The following is a 13,108-nucleotide window of genomic DNA, read 5'->3' on the forward strand; positions in this document are numbered from 1 at the left end:
GAAATTGTTCCTCATTCTTCAGTAAATATTGACCTTCGGCACTTTGCTATTTTTATTAAGGATTTATTTATTTATTATTTTTCTGAAGAATGAAATGGTTCTACTTCAGTAAATATTGACCTTCGGTACTTTGCTATTTTTATTTATTTATTTATTTTTCTGAAGCATGAAATGGTTCTAAGTCTTCAGTAAATATTGACCTTCACTTTGCTATTTTTATTAACTATTTTTCTATTTTATTTATTAATTTATTATTTTTGTGGAGAATTAAATGGTTCTACGTCTTCAGTAAATGTGGACCTTTTGCACTTTCCTAACTATTTTAAAGTGTGAAATGGTTTTGTAAAAAGATTTAAAAGAGGAATCACTGTTATTGATTAACAGAGATGGTCTAAATGCCAGTATTACATATTTTTCTGTAATAATATTTCATTTTATTTTTTTGTTGATAATTTATTTTAGTCCCGTTTTGTCCTTGAAGATTTTTTTTTTTATGAAAATAGAACAATTTACAAACAGAGCATAGCATAAGACAGTGCAATAGAAAGTGTGACATTAATTAGTAAAAGGGATCCAAAAATAAAATTATAATATTTTAAGCATGTTAATGACTTTTTGTTTGTTAACAATTTCAAAGATATAAAAAAAATCAAATTCCACTAAAAATACCTTAAATATCAGGGAAGAATTTAAGCATTTTTGTTTATGTATATAAAATTTTGCCATCAATATGAGTAAGTTAACAATGTATTCAAGACCTTTGTTAACATTGTTTTCATAATACAAAATAATATCCTTTAAAGAAAAACAGTATCCTTTACTAGATTAAAAATAAATTCTGCCATTTCCTTCCAAAGAATTTGTGTAATTTTACAATCAAAAAACAAATGTGCTTCTTTCTCATTTTTGCAAAAGGAGCATAAATCATCAATATCAGAGTATCTTGAAATTATTGATTTAACAGGGTAGATGGCATGCAAAATTTTAACATTTATTTCTTTAGTTTTGTTATTTGATACATTATTGTTTTGTCCTTGAAGACTTTTATTACGCGTCTGCTTGCGTGAGGTCATCATCGCGCGCCACGCGAGATCCCAAAGTCAAGGGAGATCGCGGAATAAACAGCGAGATCGCATTAAACCCGTGTGCTGTGTTTTCTCGGAGGGTTGTGAAGATGAACAGTGTCGGCGAGGGCTGCACGGAGCTCAAGCGCGAGTACGATCAGTGTTTCAACCGCTGGTTCGCCGAGAAATTCCTGAAAGGAGACCGCAGCGCAGATCCATGCAGCGAGCTGTTCCTCAAATACCACACGTGTGTTCAGGTACATATATGTGCATGTGAACCATTGCGTTTTACATTAACATGGAATGAGAAAACTTGCATATGTGTCTCAAAACCTAGTGAGCTTCCTGTCTAGTGATGCTCTGATGTGTGTCCACAGAAAGCCATCAAGGAGAAGGACATCCCTATAGAAGGTGTGGAGTTCATGGGCCCAAACAGAGAGAAACCTGGCAGCTGATGGCCTGATGTTCACCTGAACGTGACCGGATGTTGATTTATTTGAACAAGGACAGATGTGTTGCCTTCATCAGGACTGCATCGCTGACCCTTTGATGGACACTAAAACTGTACATTCAGTGCATTGCTTATTCAATAGGGATTGTGTGGCATGTTTGAGCTGTCAGCATCACTGAGGCTTTTTAAACATGCGGGGAGATGCATGTGTGGGTTAAAATGAAACCAGCCAGACTGTCACGTGCCTCAGAAGATGTTTGTTAATGTAAAACATATACATATGAGCTCGTGTTGTTCGGGTGCTTTATTTTTACTTTCATTATTTTTTTTAATTGCAAGCCAACAATGAAAACTATTGTTTCACTTCTGTCCGACTGAACACTGGTACCAGTTTGTTTTGAGTGTAATATATTTAAATTAATTAAAGAAAGACTATAAATGGATTTCAGGTAGTGATGCATGGGAGGAACGAAGCTTTTTGAATATTTGCTAAACCAATTAATTTGAGATAGAGATATATATATATATATATATATATATATATATATATATATTAATTGTGACGACTTTATATATATATATATATATATATATATATATATATATATATATATATATATCTCTCTATCTCAAATTATTGGTATATATAATATATATATATATTAATTGTGACGACTTTATATATATATATATATATATATATATATATATATATATATATATATATATATATTGAAGAGTTTCGTTGCAAAACGAGATAACGCCGTTTTTTTAATTTTTCAAAAATCTTGTTTTTTGGTTGTGCATTCCAATTAATATTAATTCAACTGCAGTTGGTTTGTTTTGATTTAAACCTTCATAACTTAACAAATACAGCTAAGTAGCACCATAAAACAAAATAATAACATGATAACATAATAAACATGTTTTGACAAAAATGTTAAAAACGGAGTTATCTCGTTTTGCAACGAAACTCTTCATATATACAGTATATGTATAAATTAGTGTGTGTGTGTGTGTGTGTGTGTGTGTGTGTGTGTGTGTACGTGTACAAGAACAATAGAAAACAAGACATGTATCTAAATAAATAAATAAAACAAGAGCCAGAGGGGGAAAAAATAAAGTTATGCAAAGTTAAACATTGAAAGCAATATTTGACTTTTCAAAGATTTTTTTTGTTTTTGATGCCCATCAAAGACGAAACACAGGAATTATAGTCTATCAGAAAAAGCAGGTTCTTAAGGCCGAAATAACAATAACGCAAACGAACGATAATGGTCTGTTTATTCTGTATGGAAGCCTGTTTCTGCCACAAAATAAAAAAATAAAAACAGTAATTGCGACTTTTTATCTCAGAATTCAGACTTTTTTTCTCGCAATTCTGACTTTTTTCTCGCAATTGTGTGTTTATATCTCACGATTCTTATTTTTTTTCTTACAATTGTGAGTTATAAAGTCACAATTCTGAGATATAAACTTGCAATTGTGAGAAAAAAGTCAGAACTGCGAGAAAAAAAAAGTTAGAATTGTGACGACTTTATATCATGCAATTGCGAGTTTATATCTCACAATTCTGACATTTTTTCTTGCGATTCGGACTTTTATAAAGTCAAAATTCTGAGCTCGCTATTGTGAGAAAAAAAGTCAGAATTGTGAGAAAAAAGTTCGAATTGCGAGAAAAAAAAAAGTCAGAATTGTGACTTTATAACTTGCAATTGTGAGAAAAAAAGTCAGAATTCTGAGATAAAAAGTCGCAATTACTGTTTTTATTTTTTTTATTTAGTGGCTGAAACAGGCTTCCATAATTCTGCGGTTTTAAAGTGTGTACTTTTTTTTGCTGTTCTTGTTGTATTTACATGGGTTTAACCAGCAGATGTCTACGGTGGCCCAGTAGTGCACAACACAACGAAATTAAAAAAGCAAACATAAGTTCACAACACAACGGAAACAAGCCACAACACAACGAAATAAAGCCACAACACAACGGAATAAGCCACAACACAACGGAATTAAACCACAACACAACGGAATAAGCCACAACACAACGGAATCAAGCCACAACACAACGGAATCAAGCCACAACACAACGGAATAAGCCACAACACAACGGAATTAAACCACAACACAACGGAATAAGCCACAACACAACGGAATCAAGCCACAACACAACGGAATCAAGCCACAACAACGGAATCAAGCCACAACACAACGGAATCAAGCCACAACACAACGGAATTAAGCCACAACACAACGGAATCAAGCCACAACACAACGGAAATGCTCCCGACCACTTGGGGGCTCTCAGAGCTTGGTAATATTACTATTCCTTGCCACTGTTCTATAAAGTCGACAGTTTTACAAAGATATCAATACCATGATTAGTTTTAAGTATGTAAGCATTGTATATCGACATGGTATATTAATTAAAAATCAACTACGTTCACAATAGCTTCATATTTATACTTGTGAATGATTTGACGCGATACCACGGCGCATGATAAAGGGAACATCCACCAATTCCACCAAGTGGTTAAAACGTATAATTTGTATTCATTAAAATTACTTTTAACATTTAAAAACAGACATGTTCAAATTCCAAAGGTTGTTAGTTCCTGTTGGTAAGACTGACAAGCTTTGGAATTTGAATATGTCTGTTTTTAAATGTTAAAAGTAATTTTAATGAATACAAATTATACGTTTTAACCACTTAGTGGGATTGGCAGACGTTCCCTTCATCATGCGCTGTGGTAGCGCGTCAAATCATTCACAAGTATAGGCCTAAATATGAAGGTATTTTGCACGTAGGTGATATTGAATTAATATTTCATGTCGATATGCAGTGGTTACATACTGTTTAAACTAATCGTGGTATTGATATTACTGCCGACTCTATAGAACAGTGGCAAGGAAAACTAACTTTACCGAGCTCTGAGAGCCCCCTAGTGGTCGGGAGCATTTCCGTTGTGTTGTGGCTCGATTTCGTTGTGTTGTGTCTCGATTTCGTTGTGTTGTGAACTTATGTTTGCTTTTTTAATTTCGTTGTGTTGTGCACTACTGGGCCACCGTAGATGTCCTCAGCATGCTATGTTTCAAGTGAATAGCTAATGTAATAATCGATCTAATCCAACAGTGAATTTGGCTGATGAAGTCAATATAGTGGAATAAAAACAACGCCTAGTCTTTTTCACTGCAACTTCAAAGGAAGCAAGACAATGTTGTCGAAACTAGCACTGGATACCTGAGGTAATTTTATGTTACACAGTTTGCTAGCCTAGCATAATGACCTCATCGTTAATACTTCTCACCATTTATTCCGAGGGTATGGCCGATTGATTTCCATATATCCATTTTCTTTAAACTATCCTTGAAAAGGGGGTTTGACTTGTCAAACAGTGGTGGCTTTTTCTGGACCTCGCGATTCTCTGCAATGTCATCCGCCATTTTAAATGCACAAGCACTTAAATTAGAATGGATTCGGATAGGCTTTCAGTGTTTTATCGTTTAAGAGCTGGAAAAAGTCGTTTTGAAAATCCCAACGATATCTTTTCTCTGTATTGTTATCGGGTGTGGACTCTGTTATTCTTTTATATTTAGAATGATTTTTAGAGCTATATCTTTATCATTCTTGGTGTGAATGGGCCTTTACACAAAAAAATTGCATTGGTGAATAAAAAAAATAAAAATATTAACAATGTAGGCCTACTGAATACGAGAATTTTGAAAAATAATATTAAAAGTAGTATTATTCTGACATTTGTTTTTTTTTTCTGGGGGAAACAAACACGTGACGCGAAGCTGAGCTCATGAATATTAATTATATAACCAACGATCGGCCACTAGCCCTCCCTGATTGGCTGAAACACCGGTCTTCGTGACTCATCAAGAAAAGTTGAGAAAACGATTTATTTTGTTACATACGTGATTATATGGTTAGCTGTATTATTTTATTTGCATTTAGCATCATTCTTCCCACAACTCAGCTTATCCCACACGATCTATCTTTGAGGGATGTTTGTATATTAATGTTTTAGCCAGTAGATGGCACTATTTGACCACGCCATTTCTACTGTGAGTGAAGGTCAAGTCCTTCACCCTGATGGAAAACTAATCTTACCTGAACATTTTGTGCAAAATAACACACAACAGCGATTGACGTCTAATGCTTTTGTTCTGAAGCAAGTCACCATTTGATGTCATCAACTAGGAGGAATTTGCCGGTATTCAATCTTATGAAAGCTAAGATGGGAAAAAATGACATTGTGTCACCGGCATGAGCCGGGCGTCTCCGGCATAGATGTGCAATGACATATTTGGATTATTACAGCTTTATTCCATCACAGCACAGCAGTTATTGTTAGTTAGTTTAAAAAAAGACCTATGAAATGTGACGCATTATGAAAGAAACTCAGTTATTGTTCTTAGAAATGACATCAGACATGTAAATAATAGTTTTTCCTCTCACATTTCCCTCAGAAAAATGGAAATACTACTAATAAAATAAAGAAATAACTCGATCTATTCCCCTTACGCGCTGTCAGCCTCTCAATCTGTCCATCATCGTGACGTCAGAGCGTCAGTGCCGCGGAGAGAATTTCCTCCAGCGCGTGTTAAAGGGGCGGAAGTCAGTCAGACAGTGGCTGGAGTTTCTAAAGTCGTTTGCTTCTCTTCCTCACTCACAGTTTGACTCCGCAGCGGCTCCACAGCACCTCTGAGGTGAGTGACATCAACACGCGCGTTCTCTGGACTTTACGTGGACGCGGCGCGAGACAAGACGCGAATGGAGTTTATAAAAATAAAAAAAAATCTTAATCTGATCCGATTTGAAGTTCTTGTTAGTTATAAACAATTATTATGAAGAGGATTTACATCGTGAAATTATTAATAAGTAAAAAACAATGCGCCTGTATTAAGGTAACGTTCATCAGTGGTTGACGGTTAACTTTTGAATTAAGTTTGACGGTTGGGTTTTTGTTTTTTAAATTAAGTTTGACGGTTGGGTTTTGTTTTTTATTTCGCGCGCTGTCAGTTATGAAAGGTGAAGCGGTTTGTGATTGACTCAACAAGGAAGTAGTTTTGTTCTCGTGAAGTTTCACGAGGGTGCGTCAAAACAACGCTAAATAAGTGGCGTAGATTTAGTTATTTCAGCACTAGGATGTACTTGATAAGATTTGATTACAGTGTCTGTCATTGAATGTGGTGTCATTAATTCTGTCCTTGAGAGAAGCTGTTTGAAATCAGAAACTAAACGGAAAAGTTAATACGTAAGGTGAAAAGAGTGTGGTGTTGTTTATTTGTGCTTCACTTTAGCAGTCGAAGTCCTCATGATGCGAGTTTGAGGTAGTTCTTCTGCTCTAAAACTGATGGAGCGAATTTCGACCCCCTGCCAAATTATTACCCCCTCCTTGAAGTCGCTACCTGATTGCCTAATTTTATGGTGCGTTCAAGTCATGTCGGAAAGATCGTATTTACGAGCTGAACGCACATGAACGCCACCACAATGTCTTAAATACGAGTGGGAAGCTCGGGATTTATGTTGCCTTCACGTGTCTCGGAATGATCGTAAATACGAGTTTCCTAGGTAAAAATCGCACATAAACGCCCTCCCATTTCGAAACTTGAGCTCATAATCACGACTTCAGAAGTGGGAATTATCAAATTTCCGATAGCACATGAAGGCAGCATTTCTTTAAGCCCCGATCTGTACGAGTTGGGGGCGTGTCAGTGAGAAACATGGCGAAATACCACAATACTTAAGTATTTAGCAGTGACATTGTCAGGCTTTTCTATTTGCAACGAAGTAAGCTGATTTCCAGCAAAAAATACAATAGCATCATAATACAGAAATGTAATATGTAACAATAAAGTTTACAATGGCTTCATAAATTAATTAAAAACATAAAAAAGCAACATACAACCAATGCACATTCTTTGCTCTACATTTTCAAAAAGTAGAAGTGTTATTTTGTGTTATTAATTTATAGAAGGCACACCGCCATCATACTCCGACGAAAGTGACTTGAAAGCACCTACAGTTGTAAACACGACTTCCCACCTCGTAAATGCGAACTTCCCAGTAGGACCATTAACCCCACCCCTAATCCTAACCCCTCCGGCACATCTACTCCTAAACCTACCAAAACTAGGGGGGTAATAATCTGGCAGGGGGGGTCGAAATTCGCCGGAATAACAGACATTTGAGGCATAAGAATGTTAGAATTGTGACTTTATATCATGCAATTGCGAGTTTATATCTCAGAATTGTGATTTTTATAACTCGCAATTGTGAGGAAAAAAAGTCCGAATTCTGAGATAAAAAGTCGTAATTTCTGTTTTTATCTAGTGGCGGAAACAGGCTTCCATAATTCTGCTGTTTTAAAGTGTGTACTTTTTTTTTTTTTTTTTTTTTTTTTTTTGCTGTTCTTGTTGCATTTACATGGGTTTAACCAGCAGATGTCCTCAGCATGCTATGTTTCGAGTGAATAGCTAATGTAAAAATCGATCTAATCCAACAGTGAATTTAGCTGATGAAGTCAATATAGTGGAATAAAAACAATGCCTAGTCTTTTTCACTGCAACTTCAAAAGTAGCAAGACAATGTTGTTGAAACTAGTGCTGGATACCTGAGGTAATTTTATGTTACACAGTTTGCTAGTCTAGTATAACTTCTCACCATTTATTGCGAGGGTATGACCAATTGTTTTCCATATATACATTTTCTTTAAACTATCCTTGAAAAGGGGGTTTGACTTGTCAAACAGTGGTGGCTTTTTCCGGACCTCGCGATTCACCGCAAAGTCGTCCGCCATTTTAAATGCACGAGCACTTAAATTAGAATGGATTCTGATTGGCTGTCTTATTATTAAATTATTACCCCCCTCCTTGAAGTCGCTACTTGATTGCCTAATCTTAACCCCACCCCTAATCCTAACCCCTCCCCCACATCTACTCCTAAACCTACCAAAATTAGGGGGGTAATAATCTGGCAGGGGGGTCGAAATTCACCAGGAATAACAGACATTTGAGGCATAAGAATGTTAGAATTGTGACTTTATATCATGCAATTGCGAGTTTATATCTCAGAATTGTGACTTTATAACTCACAATTGTGATACGATGCGACCGCAAAGGGCACTTTCACTTATCAAAGGGGCAAGGGCTCAAGCCTATTTGGGAATCCCTAGGGGGGGTAATAATCTGGCAGGGGGGTTGAAATTCACCGGAATAACAGACATTTGAGGAAAAAGAATGACACATTCTCAAGTGGATAATAATGATGTTGGCTAACTAACACGCAGTTTAAATGCACTGTGAGCATAATTTAATGCGTTTTGGTGGTTCCAGATGACTAAACGGTCCGTGACCTTAAGCAGTTAGTGTTAAAAGTGAGTACTATACTATATTTTGTTATGAAATTGTCCCCAGAAGTGAGCTAAATTTGATGAAATCTACTTTAGGGACGTCTGGGGAAGTGCTCGATCAGAAATAGGATCTTTCCCAGAATGTACGTGCAATAGAAGCACATTGCCAACACCCCCAAACTGGCCCATGCAATAGACAGGATTGAGACGTGATCCAGCACGCCTGAACAGAACCCAGGCCGGGTGCGGCTCCGTGTCTCCGGTCTGCAGGTGAAGTCTGTAGGAACTTCAGCACTGGGATTCTTTAATAATAAGTCAGTTATAGTCTTATAAAACACAAGGACTTTTTGTCCAGGTGCATTCCCTGTTACGTAAGAGAACCAATGAAACTCTCCATAAAGGATAACCATTAGTTGGTCAGCGTTTACAAAGCACACCTGTGTTTTACAGGCAAGCTTAGAATGCTTTCGCAGCTGACTAACCAACCGGCTATCAAACAGTGCAGTGTCTGAGAATGTGTTTACGGGTCAGTTTGGTCGTTTCTAGGTTTAGAGATCAGTGGCTAAACATTAAACTGTCACATGTTGCACTGAAAGTCCAGCCTTGTTGATGTAATAAATTCTTAAATTACCACCAATGGATCGGTAGCTCAACCCTGTCTACACATGCAGTGATTTAACGGCTGTCTCAGGCATGTTATTTTAGTGCTTGGATGGATGTAGAATTAGGTAATTCCTCAGTTAAATGGATCTTTCCATAAACTAGAAAGTTCTGCTGTTTCTGGCCAATATGAAGTTTGGCTTTGATCTTAAGCTAATATTCACAAATAAAGGTTCTTTATTGGCATCTATGAAGAACTTTTAACATCCAAGGTTCTTTATAGTGAAAAAAGTTTTTAAAATGTTCTTCAGACTAGGAAAAAAATTGGAACCTAAAATGGTTCTTCTATGGCATCGCTATAAAAACGCCCTTTTGGATCCTTGTTTTAAACAAGTGTTGGGAGTCCGAAATGTACAGTTACTTTATTTCACTAAATAAAATGTTTTGCAATGTTTTTATTGGCTGGACGCACAAGGTTGTCCATTTTCCAGGCAATGCCTTTGGCATCACGTCGTGCCTGGCTCCGTTCGCACCTTAAGAAAACCAACCGTGACTGACAGATCAGTGGAAAGCCGTGTTGGTGTTCAAACACAGTTTTAGTTCGTATGGTGACGGACATATGCCGTCCATTTCAGAAGCATTATGGGACAGATTCTGAACACTGTGTTGTCTTAAACTTAAAGGCCCACTGAAGTGTCTTGGAAAGCGCAGCATTATTCAGTGTGTTGATGTAATTTCCACTGAAACAGAAAGATAGGGCGGGACATATCAAACAGCTCCTCCCCTTTTTAAAAATGGCCAATAGCGTTGCGTTTATATCACAGCTCCACCAGAGCCGTTGAGCTCAGGAGTTTCCTACGAATCTGCTCTATTGCTGAATGGTAGGGCTGGGTAAAAAAAATCGATTTTAATCGATTCTCATTTTTACGAACCTATATCGATTCTGAAATCCCAAGAATCGATTAGTCTAGTCTGTTTTCAGTTGATGAATGAGCAGAATATGTAGCGCCTCCCATCCAATAAATCGCAATAATCTTTGTTACTTTTGATATGCAAAGTCTCAGATTTCAAATGACGTCCATTTTATTATGAGATTCAAAAAATAAATACAGTTTTGCCGCTGTTTAATGTGGCGTGACAGATCGCTTTAGCGCCTCAGTTAAAGAGAAGCATGTGATCATCCTCTCCTCCGCTTTAATACCAGTTACAGCGCGAAATAAACATGCATGAACATCTGAAGGTATGTTAAAATATACAGTACAACTTACTGAAATCCGTATCATGTCTCGTGTAATCGCTCAGTGTTTCAACCTCGGAAAGACGTCAATAAAACAGCTTATAAACAATGTCACGTAACGTCACATTTACCTCAGAAAAACATATTCAGTGACCATAAACTCATTAGTCAGCTAGAAAAGTGCTCTAGAAAGCAACATTCTGATAAATATAGCTATGCACCTTTATATATTCATTATCATTTTTAATGTTCTTCAATATTTAATGCATGTTTGAAAAAATCAGTTATGACAGCCGCAATTTAAATGTTTATATTTCAAAAAAATGAACTGGAGTAGAATTATGATTGTGTAATTCTAAACTTTATTCATAATAAAAACATCATTGAATGTAATTTAGGTGTTTGACAAGTGACAGATTTTAGTCATAGCTTCAGCGTCTATTTATAATGTAGGGGCGGGGTGCTTTAGATTCTAGAGAAGCATTTTATTGGACAGAAGATCTGACGGGAAACTAAAGTCATAAAAATCATTGACTCATATTGGTGGAAGTGACGAGAATGTTAGATTTTATCTTCTTAATGCAAATTTTGTCATTGTTTTGGACAGTAAGGCTAACATATTCATACTAAAAACTTCAGTTTTGGTTTCATAGGGACTTTAAGTTGTTTTGTATTTCAGTTGTACCAACTGAAATGGTTTGATGGATGTAATTAAAATTTTTTTCTAATGCATTTCCTCTTGAAACAGGAAGTTGGAGCGGGACATATCAGAAGGATTTTTTTAAAAACAATGGGTCTCATTCACCAATAATTGCATGGATTATTTCACATCCGTTCGCATAGGAGATATTCTCAATACGCAGTACTACGCACATTAATTTGTTCTTAACTTTGTGCGAATGTTAATGAATTTGGCGTGTTTTAAATGAGCGAAATTAGTAACTTGCATAAAACACGCCCAAACGATCTCCATTTATTGGCTTAACGTAGATTTTCTTACTCTTTTGTTGAAGCCTATATGATGATTAAATGTATATATAAAATAATTTAATCTTAACACAATTATAAGGCCACCCAGTATACATCTGGTGTCAGTCGTTCCTAGGGATGCAAAGGGTTCGAAAATTTCCAATAAACTTCAAGAAACTTTCCAAATATCCAGAAAGATTCTGGAAATACTGGAAATTTTCCACCCCTTTGCCACCCTAGTTGTTTCTACTTTATTCATAAATTTAGAATAAATTATTACAAAGGTTATTGGCGAATCATGATTTGTTCATGAAAACATTTGAATGCAGATTTCGTGCACAAATTTTTGCGTACGCACGATTAGTGAATGAAGCTAATAGCCTCATCATAAATTAAAAAGGTGAATTTTCTTCACATTAACTACACTTATCCTGTTATTCTAACTCTGTCTGAATCACAATACTGTTGTTGATCTAGATAAGATGAGTAAATATGAAGCCTGTGTGGCAAACACACACAGCCCTGGTGGCTTCAGGCGTGGAAAATCGATTCATTCTCTCTATTCAGGATGTTCTCTATAACCGCACCCTTAGAGCGTTGCATCAGCTTCACTGACTCATGCCATAGTCACATATATAACATGAGGAACACTCATCTTTGAGCAACTCGTGAGGTTCATATTCTCATTTCCATGCAACTCTGTTATTCAGTCATTAAACAGATGGCTATAAAGCTAACGTTGGCACTACTTCACCTGTTTAGCATCATCTTGTGTTTGTTGTCATCCACATTGTTGTCATCCCATATGTCCAGTTTATAACAGGGCATGGAAAATCCACAGCACGATATAAATATACGTTAATAAGCATGTCTGAGAGTTTGACAGATATGAACGAGATCTGATTTGAGGGTGTGGAAAGAACCAGGTCAGTTTGAGATGAATTTGGAATATTTTCCGTAGTGCGGTCGTTCTTAGTCTTTAAAAGGCAGGAGAGCAGGTGAATGACGTTGCTTATAACTTCTAAAAGCATCCGTGGGACATTCCTGAACGAGACCCCCAGAGTCTAATCCGTTCCTCTGGAATGTTTCTATTTGGCTTGTGCTGGATTTTACTTGGGTTTTACCTCAACAACAACTGTGGCGCTCACCCGTAAGCTCTTAAAATACTTGCCTGTGCACAACAAGATTGCTCCCCCTCCTGTCACGTTTATATAAATAGAGATTGCTCTTTTGTTTTATCTGTACTTAAGAGATAAATTTGGACTATGAACCATATTGTCCTCGGATTTATTTACAAAACCTGTAACATTTTCCAGTTCAATCAATTGCACAGGTACATCTGTGCCATTCCTCTCCGTTTATCTATTTAAGCCAAATATTGACGATGCTTATAAACGTATAATACCAATCGGAAGATGCGAATCGAATC

General features: G+C 36.4%; 2 protein-coding genes across 5 annotated transcripts in view; both read left to right on the forward strand.

Moving 5' to 3' along the window:
- The first annotated feature begins 1,057 nt into the window (after nt 1–1,057).
- Nucleotides 1,058–1,958, forward strand: triap1 (TP53 regulated inhibitor of apoptosis 1). Its single transcript, XM_048181832.1, has 2 exons — nt 1,058–1,321; nt 1,442–1,958. The coding sequence occupies exons 1-2, from the start codon at nt 1,175–1,177 to the stop codon at nt 1,517–1,519; spliced, it is 225 nt and encodes a 74-aa protein (XP_048037789.1). The 5' UTR covers nt 1,058–1,174; the 3' UTR covers nt 1,520–1,958.
- Nucleotides 1,959–4,579: 2,621 nt separating this feature from the next.
- Nucleotides 4,580–13,108, forward strand: part of pdlim5b (PDZ and LIM domain 5b) — a 105,685-nt gene continuing 97,156 nt past the window's right edge. For 2 of the 4 annotated variants that reach the window (XM_048181353.1, XM_048181357.1), the window contains exon 1: nt 6,087–6,228. The gene's annotated coding sequence lies outside the window, so the exon portion shown is untranslated. Of the gene's footprint in view, nt 4,759–6,086; nt 6,229–13,108 lie in introns of those variants that run through there. The other 2 variants (XM_048181355.1, XM_048181356.1) reach the window with 2 other exon arrangements.

Source organism: Megalobrama amblycephala, linkage group LG2, assembly GCF_018812025.1.
Source record: "Megalobrama amblycephala isolate DHTTF-2021 linkage group LG2, ASM1881202v1, whole genome shotgun sequence".
Taxonomy (NCBI): Eukaryota; Metazoa; Chordata; class Actinopteri; order Cypriniformes; family Xenocyprididae; genus Megalobrama; species Megalobrama amblycephala.